Source organism: Aquila chrysaetos, chromosome 13 (assembly GCF_900496995.4).
Source record: "Aquila chrysaetos chrysaetos chromosome 13, bAquChr1.4, whole genome shotgun sequence".
In the NCBI taxonomy this organism is placed as follows: domain Eukaryota; kingdom Metazoa; phylum Chordata; class Aves; order Accipitriformes; family Accipitridae; genus Aquila; species Aquila chrysaetos.
In genome coordinates, this window is record NC_044016.1 from 38,708,137 (window position 1) to 38,725,327 (window position 17,191).

Consider the following 17,191-nt stretch of genomic DNA (forward strand, 5'->3'; position numbering starts at 1 on the left):
GCACAATTTTTCACAGAGTGAATTTGAAATAAGTTACCCACTTGATTTCAAAGTGGCTTTGCAGAGAGGCAGCCCGCTTCTTGCAGGACTGTGGCTTAAGCTTCAGAGATACTGTATGCAGCACAACCTTATCTAGTTTCTGCTCTGGTAACCGGGAGGGTGTGGAGTATTGTACACCCTGAACTTTGTTTCTTTCTGTGTAGGTAACAGCCCAGGCTATTTATATATGGGAGCCCATACGTATGACTTGGTGAGATTACGCTGAGCATCAGGAATTTAAAAATTTTAGTATTATAATCAAGTAAACTATATAATGCTAGTATGATTGGCTGTGCTAGATTATGGTGGAGTTTTTTTTAAGTACACCAGTGAGCAAGGCTCTTCTACCTCAAGAATGGCCTTGGGCAGTAGGATGAATCAGAGGCACTCCTCTAGCTTCCTTTTTATTAGCTTCCGGGGTGAGTTTTTTGTGCTGGCTTGAGCTAACTGCTGCTGATGACAGCTCCTCTCCCAGAAAGGGCACTGGCTCGTGAGTAAGCAGGGTGGAGGGAAAAACTGCCTCTTCCCTTACATTACTGATCAAAAAGTGTGCCGTTGGGAAGTATCCCCTTCCTTCTGTGTGTTCAGACAGCTGTGTGAAAAAGCTACTTATTTCCCTTGTATGCAGACACATGGACCAAGCTGACAGAGAGTCTGTAATGCTTCAGCTCTTGCATTTAATTTGCAACCGGGACTGATAGGGTTAATCCACAGGCAGTAAATTATTTATGCAGTGATTAGCTTTATCAGTCAGTGTTTGATACATGGCATTAATGGAATCATAATTTTGTCAATTTGATGTTTGCAGACTTGTCGGTTTCCTGTCTACAGTTGCATCCTGTGCTGTGTTCAAGCTTTGCACTCAGATACCAGTACTCATTGGTTTTGTGCTTACTTTGAAGAAGTTAATGAGGATTGAGAGGAAAGTGTGAGCTTCTTGGGCCATTAATCTGCCTGCTAACCAAGATGTCTGTTAGTACCAATTATGAAGGTGGTTGTAATGAGGGTAATGCCGCTGATTTGTATGATACAGGCCGTTAGATGGTAACAACTTCCATTCACTGGTAACATGGATAAGTTGATAGTTCTGAAGTGTAAAGATACAAATTCATTCTTTTCAGAAAGAACACACACATTGTGGCTGATAGCAGTCTGTGCTTTGGAAACTAATGTAGAACTACTTGCATTTATTTTAAACACAGCCATGTAAATCATACCAACGCAGTAAGAAATTCCAGGAAGTAGACGATGTGATTCAATGTCACTTGTCTGATTTGTTCATTTCAGTTCAGAATGGTTTATGTCCTGGATTAGATTCTACAGATTTGTTGGTTGTGGGTTCAAATTGATTTGCTGCCTTCTAGTTTTGTCCTCAATTGGTTAAACCTGGAGACTGCTACCTTTACCATGGATAATACAGATGGCATATGGGCTGAGTTTGAAATGGCAGACAGCAGAGAGTGCAAGATTGGAAACTGTAGCATTTTTAGGGAAGCATACCTGAGAGACAAATGGCTTGCAGTTTCTCACTTGCAATGAATTTTCAACCCAGTAACAGATGGGATTTTGGAAGCTTCAGCCTTGAAAAGGGACAAAAACACTGCCGATCATCTGATGGGCAACATCTTGCCTTTTTAAGCAACAGGATTTTCTGGGTCTCGCAAAGCTTCCTTGCAACATGCTTCACCTCTGATTTGGGAAGGAAAGACACTATCTGGTGCATCTTCCTTGAAAGCTGGTCAGTTTCAGGGCCGAACTAAATGAAGTAACCTATTCTTGGTCAAGTGCTTCTCTCAAAAAGAAAGGGTCATTTGCAGAATGCCTTTCATGCAGACTCTTTTCAGTCAAAAGAGCGTGCTCTGAAGAATACATGAATGACTCCCTGCAATTTTGAACTTTTAGTATCTGTTCATTTTGAAATTATTAACTTAGAACATAAGGAATCAACAATGTAATTATTTTCTTGTTCTGCTGGCAGTAACATGGGTTTGCATTAAGTGTTACCCTTCAGTTGTAAAAGCTATTCTTTCATTAGTCATCCTCTGTTCTAACATGCAGGTGTCCTTTGTGGACTGGAAAAGGCTGTATTAATGGTTTCAGTACTAAGTATGAGAGAATGTGGAGTCTGTGGAATCATAAACTATTCTATTCTTTTATAAATCCAGGCTGCTATCAGAACAAGCAATTGGACCACTTTTTCTGATTCCTTCCTGTGGGCAGTAACAGTGTGGTAAGCCAGGGAACTGACCCAGTTCAAAACCAATTCAGAAATGAAAAGTGCTGAGTTTTCATCCAGGTGACTGTAATGATGGATCAGGTACACATGCGTTATATGTTACCTTTGACTGCGAACTAACAGGATGTGAAGTGTTTGTTTATAATTACGTAGTTTGATCTGTGTATGCACCTGTTGTTCAGCCAGTCCACAAATCTGGTCTTCCAGAATAAGAAATTTTTAACCAAAGTTTTACTGAAAGAGCTCTGAGACGTGAGGTCCAGAAGAGTTTGCATTTTGGTGAAGATGCTGGCTTGCACCTGCATGTACTGGTATGACTTTCTCTTGAAATGTAAATTTACCCTTATTTTTGGGGTAGTGGCTGTTTCATAGAGCTTATATGGTAGGAGTGGGGAAGGACCAGGCAGATTATTGTGGCTGGTCCTCTGCAGTTGCAGGCCATAATGGACCATTCACTCCACATATCACAAAATGCTTCAACCAACAACAATCAACAACAAACTTGGAGCTTGCAGCAAAACACTGAAAGCCACAAATTGTGATGTTCTGCTTAGAAGGAGCAAGTGAAAGCTTAAGCAATATTTGTTGCCTGTGATCTCTCCAAATTGTTAAATGTGTAACTTAAAATATTATTATGAGCCCACAAAAACTTCACTGGTCAGTGAGGTAGATCAATGCACTATTTGTATTTTAGTAATCTTTATAGGCTCTGAGTAAAAACAGAGTCATGTTTTGCTTAGAAAATGTCTTAAAATGTTGGGTTGAAGGGAAGCTAATTAAACAAAGCAGTTCAGTTGCTCTGTGGAAAGTGTTTTGATCTGGTGCATTTTTGAAGGCAGGGGGCTGGGAGGGAAAGGTTGAGAAACTTTTGGGCAGCTTTAATTCCCAAGATTTCCCTGCCTCTTCACATCCCATTCCAGGGATTCCCATTTTGCACTTCAAGTATGCAGATACATGGGTGGCTGTTTGAAGGGAATGGCTCGATTTGACCTGGTTCCAAAAGAAGCATGGCCACTTGCTATGGCTAAAATACCTTAGCCGTATTACCAAAAGAAGCTGTTTGTTACAGTGGCAAAAAGCAGCCTTTGAGTTTCAATCTATCATCTTTTATTTTGTTGGTTTTTTTCTTTTTTAATAGATTTTTTTTGTTTGTTTGTTTGTAAACTGACAGGTAATTACCCCTAATAGTTACTGGTGGCCTTTTAAATCCATTACATTTTTCCCTGCTGGAGGGACCGGAGCATAGGACTATTCTTGTCGCAAAGAAGTATTTACTTTGTCAAAATACCATGTGGTGGTTGAGTTACAATCAGCTGCGTCATGTCTTAGGAATGGCAGTAATATTTCAAATGTAAACCAGTGCCTGCCGGCTACATTTGTGATTTATGTGAGCAGAAATGCAAAGGATCAGAGAGGAAGAGAGAGTGCTGCAGAATAGGGTTTTCTTACTAATGGTTTGATTTGTGATAACTTCTGATATGCTGGGCCATCAGGTCTTGGCTTCATGTTCAAACCTCATACATCTTCTGCAAAGTTGTCTCGAAATACAGTCTGTGATCAAAGGAGTTTCACGGTACTGATAGCAGTACATCATGTCAAATTAGAGCAAAATTCGTATTTGTTTCAACTTGCTGCTTGCCTTATGCCTACCATTCCTGCAGAATGCTTCTAACTTGAAACTTAAGTCCACTGTTGTGCAACAGGTTCCTGACAAGGGCTCTAAAAGGTTGGAAGAGCCCATTCCTACTGCAAAAGTGACTGTCTTCCTTTCTACTGATAGAAACACTCTATAACTACTTATTTTTCCTTCCATTTGCTTTATTGTGATTTGTGTCTAAAAATTGTCATATTGATGGCAATACCAACAAAACTTTCAATGGGGAAAAGTAAAAACTTGGCATAGTTGACAGCAAAAAGTTTTGAATCTTCAGAGCAGTATACAACGCTATTTCTGATTCAGTTCCCCAATTTTTACTGCTGTGTCTACAGTTTATTTCATGTGAAAGTTGGCTGTGCTACTACTTCTTGCTTCCATAGTCCTTTCTATTTTTTGTTAATCCATATTAGCCTGAGTCTGTCTTCTCTTTTGGTGATTACTGCTCTACTCCTTAAGCAGTTCCCTGTGAAACTAATCCTGTGGACTTCAAAGGCATTGCTGACATGAACAAGACTTGTAACCATTCCTTTTCTTATTCTTACTTTGAAAAGCAATATTTCTAGAAGTGTCTTGCGACTTCTGGGTGCTTTAGCTCTTGGGTATCCACCTTGAAACATCACCAATAGTCCTGATGTTTAGGAACTATCATACAGTTCATCGTACTAACAATCAGGTCCCTTTGTGGAGGCTCTGAATCCTATCTTGAGGCATCCAGAACTGCTAGTTGCCTTCTAGAATTTTGGCTGAGCTGTCTCCTGCTAATTAGATGTGGGCCTCGTTGTTCAGAGGTGTCAAGAGGCCTTAAGTACCAGCTTTCACTAGAGCTGGGTGTGCTGACCAGTTCTGAATTTCGCATCAGTCTCTTGCATATTCTTGTGGTTCTTCTTTTGGCATAGGACTGTATTTGCTAGCACAAATGCAGGTAGGAACTATGGAAATTAAAAGCAACATAATCGAAGTTCATGAATTGAAAAAACTTAAACCAATAGTGTATTGATCAAGAAGCAGTAAATGTGTAATAATCTTTCCTTATCATTTGAAAGTTGAAAAATGTACACCCCTTCTACATGCAAGATTGCCAAAGCTCCTTTAATTGAAAGTCGACTTTTCTTTTTTGCTATTTAACTTCACTTAACTTGACTGGTAGGACATTTCTTTCAATTAGTGCTTTTAGGGAAAGAAAAATCCTATTTATGCTAGCACGCTAAAGACACAACCATGGCCAAGCTTAAAACTACCTTAGTCTAAAGTCATAAACACATTTATCCCCTTACTACCAGAATGAGACTATGTTTTCCAGGTCCAATGTATTTAACTTATGATTGAATGCCTAAAATACTGTAATGAATTTTGGTGTATTTGCCAGGAAACATGTGCTAATAAAACTGGAACATAGTATGAATTACTAAACAGCTTTCTAGGTGGCCAGTTCATGGTTGCCTTCAAAAACGGAAGGTGTTACAGAGTGCTAGTTGGACCAGTTGCTTAAATGATAAAAATGTCTTTTTGGTACAGACTGTACCTCCTAGGAAGATCTCCCAGGAACAGAGCGGGGAGCATTGTTTAGAGGATTAATTGCTCTGGCAGCCTCTTGAAGCTTTCAGATAGGTGTCTGGCACATTGTCAGAATGTATCTTAAAAAAGTAGTGATTGTCCTGTGGAGATTATTCTTTGGCCACTTCTACTCTCAAATTTTTGGAGGTGTTGCTGCAATAGAAGTGGATCCCATTCTGGAAAGTGCTGAATCTGGGCAAAAAGTTCACTGAGATACAATGGAGATAATAATAGTTTTCTGCTCTTGGGAAGCTTGGTACTTTGATCCTCTGTAATAATAAAACAGTTTAACTTCAGCTCTAAAGTTCTAATACTGTTTCAGAATGTAATGGGCAAATAGTGGCCAATTAGTTCTGAAAGAGCACTTTTTTCTTTCTTTCTTTCTTTCTTTTTAAATGCAAGAGTAACTAGCTTAAATATTAGAGACCTGATTCTTGCAGCACCTCCATTCTCATTGCTCTGATAATGTAGTGGGGGCTTCAAGCTGCAGAGAGATGGAGCTTAATCTAAAGGAATAAAGTAGCTCTAGGAAATGAAGGGAAGGCTACAGCGCATGCTCCCTGCTTCCAAATTCTTTATCTCCTTGCATCTTGTGCAGTTTAATTAAAACTGATATGCTTACTATAAATTTGGGAGTAGGTCATTCTTCATTCTTCTTGACAACAAAAAGGGATCAATACTCTTGTTTGGCTTTTTTCCTTCCAGAGTAAGACCCTTAGTTCCCAGCCAAGATTTCCTGTTCCTCGTTTCAACACTATTCCCCTGTTTGCCATTTGCTTGTTATGTGAGATAGGTGGCAAGATAAAAATGCTTTGGAATTAAAGGTCTCTGGAAATGTGAAACTGTATATCTCGCTGTGCAGTGCCAGTTTTCTGATAGGGGCTTGTGTCATTTTGCAAACATGAATCAATGAAACCACAGGCATCCATTATGGGAGAGTAATCTGTTACGAAGCCCGCGTTGAATGAAAAGGACTGGAGGTACAGAGGCCAATCGAAATCCCTATGGTTATGCATATTAGAAATTCTACTTGTGTTAGCTCTGCCAGCATGAGTTAGCTCAAGTGCTAGTTTCCATAGAGGTGCTATCCAGTGGAGGTAAAGAGTTTCTTGGCAGCATATCCCAAGTTTCTTAAAATGCAGCGGGCCAAGCCATGCTATGAATTCTTCTCACGCAAATTGTGGGAGAGCACATGGATGGAAAGGGGAAGGTGTGGGAGGCCTGAGAACACTTGTACAAAAATTTATGACTGTAGTTCAGGTGGGTTACATTTGCAGCTGATGAAGTGGGAACCCTTTGTTTTATATTCTCTGTGGGTCTATCAGCTTGAGTTTAGCATTGACACATGTAGGTGTGACGCTAGCAAGGGACAATGCTGAAGTTTTAACTCAAGTGAACTTTATGGTGAAGACTAGCCTGTGGGCACAGTTGGACTCCATGCTCAAGTGTTTTACTTGTTAGACCTCCTCTCATCTCTCCACTCCCTCTGGAAGTAATGCATACAGCAGAACTCATTAGATAGTAATACTCACAGTTCTGTACAGTAGTATTTCCAAGTTTTCTTTATACTTCCTTTGATGTTTTGCCCAGTAAGAACTAGGACAGTAATTTAAAGCCAGTGGCAAATTCACTTAATTCTTTTGAAAGTGCCACGCGCTTTCAAGTTGCGAATTAGCTGAGTTGTCCAATTTATCAAGTGATGGTTTTGGTTTTTTGCTTTTACAAATCTGCTTGAAAATTTAATTGCAGAAGTTACTCTTGTACTTAATATATCCAAACACAAGTTGCACGTTTGCGAGCTTGGAGGGAAAAAAGGTGATTACAGACAGACTTGGTAAAATTCAGTTGCAATTGTATGCGTATTGTAAATGAGATCTGTTTCTTCACAGGCCGTAAAAATGGAAAGATTCAAAATCAGAGGTTACTTTTGTGAAAACTGTATTTCAAACCTCTGGTAGGTATATCCAGTTGTTAAAACCAGAATGTAAGTACCATAATACTCAGAAGGCTCTAGGTATGAACCCCTTCTTTTGTAGAGGACAGCACAAAGAGTGGTTATGTGCCCATTTTCTTCCAGGTCTCTTTTTCTAAAATGCACAATACTGAGAAGATGCATAATATTTTAAGTTTATTGGATTCCTGTGATACCAGTAGGCTAACCTGAATACAAACCAGATTCTGATTCAGCTAAAGCTAATGGCAAAACTGTTGATTTCTGTGGCCATATGATAGTTGAAACAGCGTTACGGGGTAAGAACAATTGCTCTAAAGGACAAGACTATGATTTAATATATTTTGGGGAGAATACTAATTGTTCAGGCTAGATGTTACTGCTCAAATTTCAAAGAGGCAGAATAAAGCTGCAGGGCTTGGAAGATACGCACCTTACAATAATATCAAGCACCCTTTAACCTAAGAAGATGTATAAGCCACCTGTCATTATGGTATCTAGTTCTTGTAGCCTCGCCAGTAGATGAAAAGCAGCAGTCTTGTCTTGTATCCTGCATGTTGAGAAGGTCACTGTGTCACAGTGAAAGCAGTTGAATGTGTATCTTGGTAAATGAATGAAGTAATTAAACACACGAGGTAGATATGTTTTGTGAAATTAGAGCTGGTAGAAGATGCAGCTTTGATAGCACCAGGATCTGAGGTTTCTCTGTAGCGCAGCAGTAATAACAACATTGGCAGCTGTTGCTGCACCTTTCCTCCCTGAGCCAACTTTATACTGCTCAGAATTGAGCACCACTAAAACAGGAATAGCAATTTGGTGTCACTGGCTTCTTTTCTTCTGTGTTAACTGAAGGAAGGTTGGGTCGATGAAACTGCAAGATCTTCCAGCAGCTGGGTTGAGAACCTTAAGTCAATGACCACCTTCCAGACCCAAAAAGCAGTGTGTTGTCATCTTTTTACACTTGGAAGCTGCTTTTGGCACAGGAGTTCCAAGTTGGGTGCTCCTGCATCTGTTGACTCCACTTGAACACTGACATGCTATTGCATGTTGTTTAGTTTGAATCAGCCAGACCTGAAACAGACTGTAGGCTTAAAAACTGTTTTACACTGTGGCTAACACTTCATTATTTTATCTTCCCTTTTTATGTTTGAACACTGTTAGGTGGGCAGCATTCTCACTGACTGCAGGAAGTAGATGGAGGCTGGTAATGAAGCCGGAACAAAAGCTAAGGGGATTCCTCTAACCCACAGCCTAGGTAATCTTGCAGGCAACCTTAAGTGGTTATTGTAGAAAGATGTATCAAGGCAACCTGATAAAAGTTTACAGAAGTGTGAGTCTTCAAGAAGAGAGGCTAGGCTATTTTCTTTTTTCATCTGTGTATCTGCAAAAGTGGACATTTCATGATGTTCCAAGGAGACTGGAATTGCAGGTCTAGGTTTTGGGTTGGTTTTGTGTTTTTTTTTAATCAAGCACTGGATTAAGTTGGGTGTAGTATATTCAGGAGCAGGTTGGCTCCTACACTGCTAGTACTGATTTATTCCTCCATTGGCTCACAGCACTCCCTCTTACTCCAGACATAAGCTGAGACGGCTAATGTAGATTAATTCTTTATCTGAGCTTAAAATCCCTAAGGGCCCTTTAGAGTGAAAATAATAAAAGGAAGTAGAGAGCCTAGTGAAGATTACACAGCTAACGATTCGTGTATGTGTTACCCATACGTAAAATAAAATGCATACTTTCTATTATGTACTGTGACTGTGCTATATGTTATTCTGGTACATGTTTTCAGGAAAATGGTTTAGAAAAATCACTCCATGTCTGAAAACAGAGCTTTAAACTCCACGTTGAGATGGGTAGAAGGGAAAATTGGACTTTTGGAGATGAAGGATATTCGTGTAACTTTGGGGATCATTATTGCAAATCCTAGAAGCTCTGAATTGAGTTGATTCTTTAGTCAGCGGGTGAAGTTCAGTGCATTCTACCATAGCAGGATTTTGCCCAGGGTGTCTGTATGAATGCCTGTCTGAGTGTATTTGGAGAGACTTGTTTTCTGGTGGTTTTCCTACTGTAGGTTTTCTTTGCTGTTAGTTTCCATGGCCTAGTTGTGAGGAGGAGGCAGGGGTGGGGCCAAGATTTTAAAGTTCTTCCATCTGGGCAAAATGTGGAGCTACTTTAAAATGTGCACTTAGTGACGGGAGGAGAGAGATTTCAAGATTTTTCCAAGTGTCTATCTGCTTGTATACAACAAAATCTGGGTTAGTACACCATAATGTGACAACCAATGCACCGTAGCCTCGCTGTGTTAGCCACTGACATAAAAGTAAGTCTGGAAAAGTCACTGGTCATCAAGAAAACTTGTTTTAGAGTCTCATCAGTGTAACAGAGGGTTTCTGTGTGGTTCAGACCAAAGAAGCAGCTACAGTTGGTCTGCTTCTACCCCAAGCACACTTACAGAGAGACAAAACAGCTTATGTTGTGATGACGTTATTACTGGTATCCAAATCGGTGTATGTTTAGGATGTATATCTCTGTCCTGTATTGCAATATAGATGCACTCTGAGAGCAGAATCTCCTTTATTTTCATACAGCTACTGTGGTATAAACACTTTGCAATAAATATTTGAGGGGAAGATGACTAATGGGAATTCTGCAGACATGAAAAGATGGAGATTATTTCTTTTTCCTTTACAATCAGTATGTCTCTTGCTTCAACAGTTCTGAATCATCTCAGTTTGCCTGATCTGAATCTACTAAGAAGCTCTAATTAAAATACATGGGCTAATTTGTCGTTGGGTCTGCCACTTGCTCCAGAGCATTGTTGTGGAACTGACTGTGGTTTTTAGTCTGTAGAGTTTAAAGCCATAAGAGACCATTAGATCATCTAGTTGGAGCACTTGTGTAACTCTTGTGAAGCCATCCATATTCCCATGGGCTGAGGTTGTTAAGTTGTTTTTTTTTCTAAAGCAATCCAGGCTTTAAGAGATTAAACCATTGATCCTAGAATCTGATCCAATCTATGATGGAGAGAGACAGGAGTATCCAGAAGTTGGTGATGGCATGACTGAAAATCTTCCCCAGTCCCAAATTTGGAAATTAGTTTCATTTAGACTGTTTGTGCAGGACAGTCTCTGCAAAACCTTAGATTATTTGCCTATCTAAGCTCCAGGATAATATTCTGTTATTCAGAGGAAATCAGAAAATCTTAGCAGGCTTTTGATCAACTGTGCACCTGGCAGGTACACTTCCTTGTCCTTGGCAGGTGAGCAGGTAACAAACACCCTCATTTGGTTTGGTTATTGGAATAGTCTTAGGTTGGAACTGCAAGCGTTGGAAGCATGCTGAGGACAGTGGATCTTTCTGCTTTTCTCATGGTTCTCAAAAGAAAGGAATGAATATAGAAACTGACAGTTACAGAATCCAAATTAGAAAGGCCATGCCATATCCTCCCACATAGGCAGACGGTATAATTTCTCAGTCGATTTAATGCCCATTTTTAAGATTATCCAGCTTAAAAATTTTAATGATAGGTAAAAGTCCTTCCAAGTGTATTCCTGTTTGTGAGGTCAGCCTGAAACAGTAAGTACACAAGATGTTAAAGGTCCACCTCTAGCTCATCAGATGTTTGACTCTGAAGTCTGATGACGGCTGTTAATTAAAGCATTTCCATCTGCGTAATCCTGTTATTCTGGATTATTTGCATTCAAAATGCTACGCAGTCACTTGGAACTCTGTAGAATTGAGACTGAATGTCAGCATCAACCAGTTCAGGAGTAATATTTTTTTTCATAACAATCAGTTAATGTGCATGTTTCACAGTGTTGAACCATGACTGCTTTTTTTTTTTTTTTTTTTTTTTTTTTTTTTTAAGTAGTCTGACATATAAATCTTAATTATGCTGTTCTCAATTTTTCAGACACAAATTCCTGGGAAGTTACAAGAATGTTTTTGCTCAAACATCAGAAAGCCTTTGTTCCTATTAAGAATTAATTCCTTGGGCAGTTCCTTGTTTTTTAAATAAAGCCACTGTTTTTTTGGTTATATCTTGGCAACAGATAGCATACCAGGCTTCTCCAAATGGGGCTGTCCAGCATAAATGCCATTTCTTAATACCGGGTTGTTGCAGCATAAAAGCACATACTTCTGTTTCCGTACAATAGTTTTTCACTCTTCGGTTGAAAGATGTAATGAGATGAAGTCTGGTTATTGCAACAGCACTGAATGTGATTCTTTGTTCAGAGGAAGCAAGCCACAGCCCTCTCCTATCAGATAGTGGTGAGGGCAGACTTCAGAGAAGTGGGACATGGTATTTGGAAGCGGTTATCGTGTCTTTTGTAATGGGTGGAGGGGTGGTTATTTTGAGCCAAGTTAGAGATAACGGATCTTGCAGTGGCTGTGTGTTTCAGGCCAATAATCCACATTTCAAATGCATTTAAACAAGTTATTGAGGGAAGGATTCAATTTCATTCTGCTTTGAATTACACACAAAATAGTATGGGACAGTTTCTGCCTCGTTCACTTCAGTTGCAGACATTTTAGCTGAGCTTTGCTTTTAGAACAGTTTTGAAAATGAGTTACAGTCTTGTGGTTAAAATGGGTCTAGGAATTAATACTTGGTTTTTGTCTCTGAATATGCTGCAGATGAGCAGGATGACATTCAGTTTTTCTGTCCTCAGTTTCTCTGCATGTGAAAGAGAACAGTTGCTACCTTTCTAACATGTGTTGGTGGCACTGTGTGAAAGACACTGCATTAATGCGGGAGATCACTTGTCCAGATGTGTACTGGCTCTTTAAAGCCAGTTATGTATGTGGCATCAGAGCTGACTGCACCGTCACCTTGTTCCAAACGAATGTTGTTGGTAGGCACTGAAGAAGTAAGCCTGACACTGCTTTCATGGAAACATATGCCAAATCTCTCACTGGTTTCACTAAAAGCTAGATCAGGCTCAATGAGTTGCTGACAGACCTCTTGCAAATTAAGGCTTCTCCCAGGACTCTTTGACAAAGTGAAGCTTTGTGGTTTTTCAAAGTGTGTTTTGGGGTTTGGTTTTTTTTTTTTTTTTTTTGTAATGTAATTGTGCTGCTTCTTATTTTCTGTCCCACGCATGACATTGAGGCTTCTTACTATTTCAAGTGCCACTGTCTGGTATTTCACAGATCAGGAACGTGTGCTGTGATTAATCTTGTGTCTTCATAGAACTGGAGGGACTGACATAACTAACCCTGCTCTTCCCATCATAATACTGCCGTGTGCCGGCCCACATCAAACTCTGCCTTCTCAGAAACTTCTAGCTCACCGTTAGCTATTACTCAGAGCCCTGGCTACCCTGGAAAGCCCAGGCTGTCTCAGGTTTCCTTTGCCGTTCGTGTAGTCCTTGTTTCTGGTGATGACTATTCCGTGATGCTTCAGAACAGAACAGTGTATCCCCCAACATCCAGTGTGCACGCCCAGTTGTGCAATGCCTTTAGAGTTCCTTCTCCATCCGTTTTGAGGAATCACCTTCTGCCCTGAAGCATGAAAACTGCTTCTCCTTATCTTCACCTACATTACTCTGGCTGCTGTCACCGGTCATAAAGTTATCTGTTGCCCTTTTCAAACCAGCCCCAGTGATGACTCCTCTGACCTTCCCTCCTAATGAATTCCATAGGCTGGATGCACTGTTGAAAAAAACATTTCTTAAACTTTCCACTAATCAAACTGGGGGACTGCAAATTTAATAATATGATACATCGCCTCTAGTTATGCTCAAAGAATAGGATCATTTAACCAAACCCAGTATCTCCTTCTTACGGATCACGTTTTCCACTTCTGCCTCTTTATTTAGATTAAATTTGCTAGACTTCAGTGCTGCTTTTCATTCAGGATGATAAAAGGAACAGGATCACTGGTCTAAAGTGAATTTTAAAGGACAAAATCTCAACTGAAGTTTAACTTGAAGTGAAAAGACTTAACTTCAGATATTCCTGCAAATTTGGGGGCAAAAGTCTCTGTAATTTTTTTCTCCTTCTTCCTTTCTTGCTGCTCTGTCAGGGTTTTCTATGAAGGATTTTTATTTTTTCATGCCATGACCATGTTTGTTATGTGCAGCTTCATTTTTCTTTTAAGTCTGAAAGAGGTCAGATTAAATACACACAATGAAAAAGAGGCTAAGCAGTTCAAATAACTGCAGATGGACTATTTCGGACAGGACTGACTTCAAGGAGCAGGAAGCATCAGTTGCAAACAGTAAAGCTCCCAGGGAAAATATGCCAGCAATTTGTCTTATAACCTTGCGCATAACCATTGGGTAGGAGATTTTATATACAGTGACTCTCTGTTCTTGCTTAATTCAATCTAGCAAAGCAAGATACTACAGATCTTGCCTTTTTTTTGATATGCAGAGGCAGAAGCGTGTCCCTTTAGCTTATAAATGCTACACATCGGGATCTGAAACCTTTCTGGTAAAGCAGGGGAAGAGAAGGGAAGGGAACTGCAATGTTTAGTTCTCTGTCTTGTGGTTGTTGTGATCTTTGGTGAGTGAAAGGGAACTGCAGTGTTTAGTTCTCCCTCTTCTTGTGGCTGTTGTGCTCTTTGGTTTTGAATTAACTGTCTGTGTTCTCAAAAGAAAGGCTTGTCTGATGCCCGCCCACCTTTCTGTTAGACACTTGGTGCTGCTCAGACTGCTTTTGTCTGAAGCTAAAGCAGCAATTTATGGAAGAATACAGACTGGTATTTATATAATGTCTGTTTGTCCCAGAGAAACCCAAGGCATCTAGAAACTGTATGTAGGAATCCCTATACATATAAGCACACGTGCATTTCTGAACAGCAGCCATTTCTCATGGTGAGCACAGCCATGAAACAGGAATCCCAAACAGCATTTTAGGACAGAAACTAAGGCAGTCCAGCTGTAACCACAGGAGGAGGCTTCAGTAGACAGAATGTAATCAGCCAAGTTAGAAATTGGCTAAGGTGCTCTGCTTTAAATCTTCTGAGTCTGTTGACAGTGCTATAGGATTATTAATGTTCATAGACTGCTTGATGCCTGGACTCCACCTGAGGAATGACACCTCCTCTGTAGTGCAGTGTCCCCGGAGCACATTATGGGCCAACAGTTCAGCAGCAACTCCAGAGGAAGCCTGGATTTTTTTATCCATCCACACTGCTTCCTGCTGCTCCTTGGGGAGGTTTGGAGATGTCCCATCCAAGTAACGGATTGCAACATCCCTGCTTAACGTTAGTGATTTGGCAGGTTTACGGCAACAGAAGGCATGGCTGCAGGGAGTTTACTTTCCTTTGGGTCGGGTGCTGCACTTTTATGCTGACCTCTGCAAACCCTTGCAGAATTATTTTCTATATCTGGCAGAACGGTTTCTTTTTCACTGAATCGAATACAGTATTAACCAGCTCTTCCGTCAAGTTATGATCTCGGCATCTGTCAGTACAAGGTAGTTCATAATGGATTACTCTGATCTACTCCTGTGTACGGTCATGTTTGGCCATAAACATTATCCAAATTTTTCTGCAAAAATGTTGATGGGATTTTTACTTTCAGGCCTATTCTGGGGCCTTTAAGGTGTCTAAACTGAATATCCAGATCACCAGTCAGTTTTTAATATCTTGGCTTACAACACCATTGCGGGGAGGGAGAGGAAACTGGAAGTTGGAGCAGCTAGTGCCTTAGGAGCATAAGTCCACTAACATTCCTGTAACCCTCTGGAAAACAACGTTAATAGATTCAATGCGTATTCTGTGCCTGTGTATCTCTGCAGGCACTGAAGTTATGGTAGGCATGAATTAGGGCCACTGTGACCAAACACTGCCCCTGCAGCATAAGAAAATAAGTATCTGTGATCAGGGTCTATTTCAGATACTGCAGGGAATTCAGATCGCCTGCCTACTTCTGTTGGATTATTTATAGTTACAATATTTTAAAGAAAGCTGGTATATATGAGAGAATTTCCGGTGTGGTAAGCCACAGTCATTTGTTTATGCTGGATCGTTGCCAGGAGGCAATATACCTCATCTTGACGGAAATGATAGGCATTTGATGCGAATTTCCTAACATAAGAGCTCAATTTTTAATTTATTTATTTAATTTTCAGAGTGAGTTCTTCAAATACAGTTCTTCAAAAACCTCTGAAGTCTGAAGAATTTTCCCAAAGCCCCCCTGAAAAAGTTTGCATGGTTTATTTGCCTTCTTAAAAATAAACATTGTGCTTACTTCACTAATACATTGGGGAACAGATTTGGCTATGTAAATATGACACTTATGTGCATGAGAAGATTGCATTGCTGCATTTAAGATGTGATCTGCACTTAAACCAGTGTTTTAAATAAATAAATAAGATAATCTCATTTTTGCAAGGAGTGGCCTGTTCTGACTTAGCCGATCAATTCATTGAACCATAGGAAAGCATTTTCCTGACTGCTTTATTTCTTTTTACTTGCATTGGTTTGAAAGCAAATTCAAATTAAACTTTCTCATCTTGACAATCCTCTAGCAGCTCTAAGGAGGGCTCTTCTGCTTTGCGCAGTGAAACTGTGCACCTCAAGAAAGTTCCAGAGAAAAGGCAGTTTAGAAGCATGGGCTTCTGGACTTAATCCTATTCCCACTGGAAATCCGATAAGCATTCAAATTAGCTTTGTCTTTGGTAGGGATTAAATTTGCAGAGAATCTCAAGTTTTCATGCTAAGATTGGTTCTTGTCTGGAAAGAGCCTTTAGTAACTAATAGTCTGAGGCATTTAGTATAGAATAGTGGCATTTTTTCTTATGACATCCAATTAATGTTGTTTTGCCAGTGCTTGCGAGTGCCACATTGCAGTTAGTCCTGTGAAATGCCAATAAAAAAATGTCAATTACCTAATGGATCCATAACCTCTGCCTGAGGTAATAGTGACCTTTGCTGGGCAGGTTGTCAGTAACGTGGGAAGATAACAGCTTCTTCATATAGCGTCACATGTGTGTATTCTTAAAGGTAAAAGAGAAACTTTGTTGGCTGTTAAGAATAATGTTTCTTATCCTTGCAGGAACTGATGGTAGAATCTGGAAATAGAAATGCTACATACTTTTCTGGTGTATTATATACACAAGATAGCTTAGTAACTTTACAGTGCCTTTTCAAAACCATATTCTGCCTTTGACAGGTGCCATGATACCAGATTTCAAAATCTGATTACCTCACAGCTTTCACGATTGTGTTTTTCATCTCTGTCTCCCACCTTTTCCCCCTTTTAGCAATCTACAATTACGACGCCGTCCAAGATGTGGAGCTCTCCTTGCAAGTTGGCGATACTGTTCACATTTTGGAGATGTATGAAGGTAGGTTGCAGATCACTTCCAAGTACTTTGCAGTGGTTTTTGAAAGTAAATATAACAAATCAGGATTTTTTTTTAAATAATACAAATTTCAGATCTAGATTTTCAACTTCTGATATGCCCAAAAGTGCAAAGCGTGCTATGTAGTGTTTGCTGTATGCACTTTACTTTTAAAACGGTATTAAAAATGCATGAAGTACAGAAGCGGCAATCATATCTACACTGTTCCTGGCAGAGGTTTGTCAAGGTAAGATTTCACTGGTATCTCAAGGCAGCACTGCAAGAGAAAGAAACACTTCTCGCTGTTAATTCCTGTTTTCACACCACAGCTGTTTACCTTGGCTCCTCCTTGTGCCGGCCCAAGTGCTTGTATAGTCATGTGATGAACTGATCTAGCTGGAAAATAATAGTAATTTTTTTAAAAGTAGCTTTTAACCTGAATTAGTTCTTTGATCTG

The 17,191-nt window shown here is 39.9% G+C and overlaps 1 protein-coding gene across 11 annotated transcripts in view; it reads left to right on the forward strand.

Annotated features, from left to right (window-relative positions):
- DOCK5 (dedicator of cytokinesis 5) overlaps window positions 1-17,191 on the forward strand; it is a 130,991-nt gene that overhangs the window by 42,677 nt on the left and 71,123 nt on the right. For 10 of the 11 annotated variants that reach the window (XR_003926293.2, XR_003926291.2, XR_003926292.2 and 7 more), the window contains one exon: window positions 16,654-16,737. Coding sequence is in view for 7 of the 11 variants with exons in the window: in XM_030034999.2 (XP_029890859.1) it covers window positions 16,654-16,737 (84 nt within the window). In the remaining 4 variants the exon portion in view is untranslated. Of the gene's footprint in view, window positions 1-16,653; window positions 16,738-17,191 lie in introns of those variants that run through there. The other variant, XM_030035003.2, reaches the window with a different exon arrangement.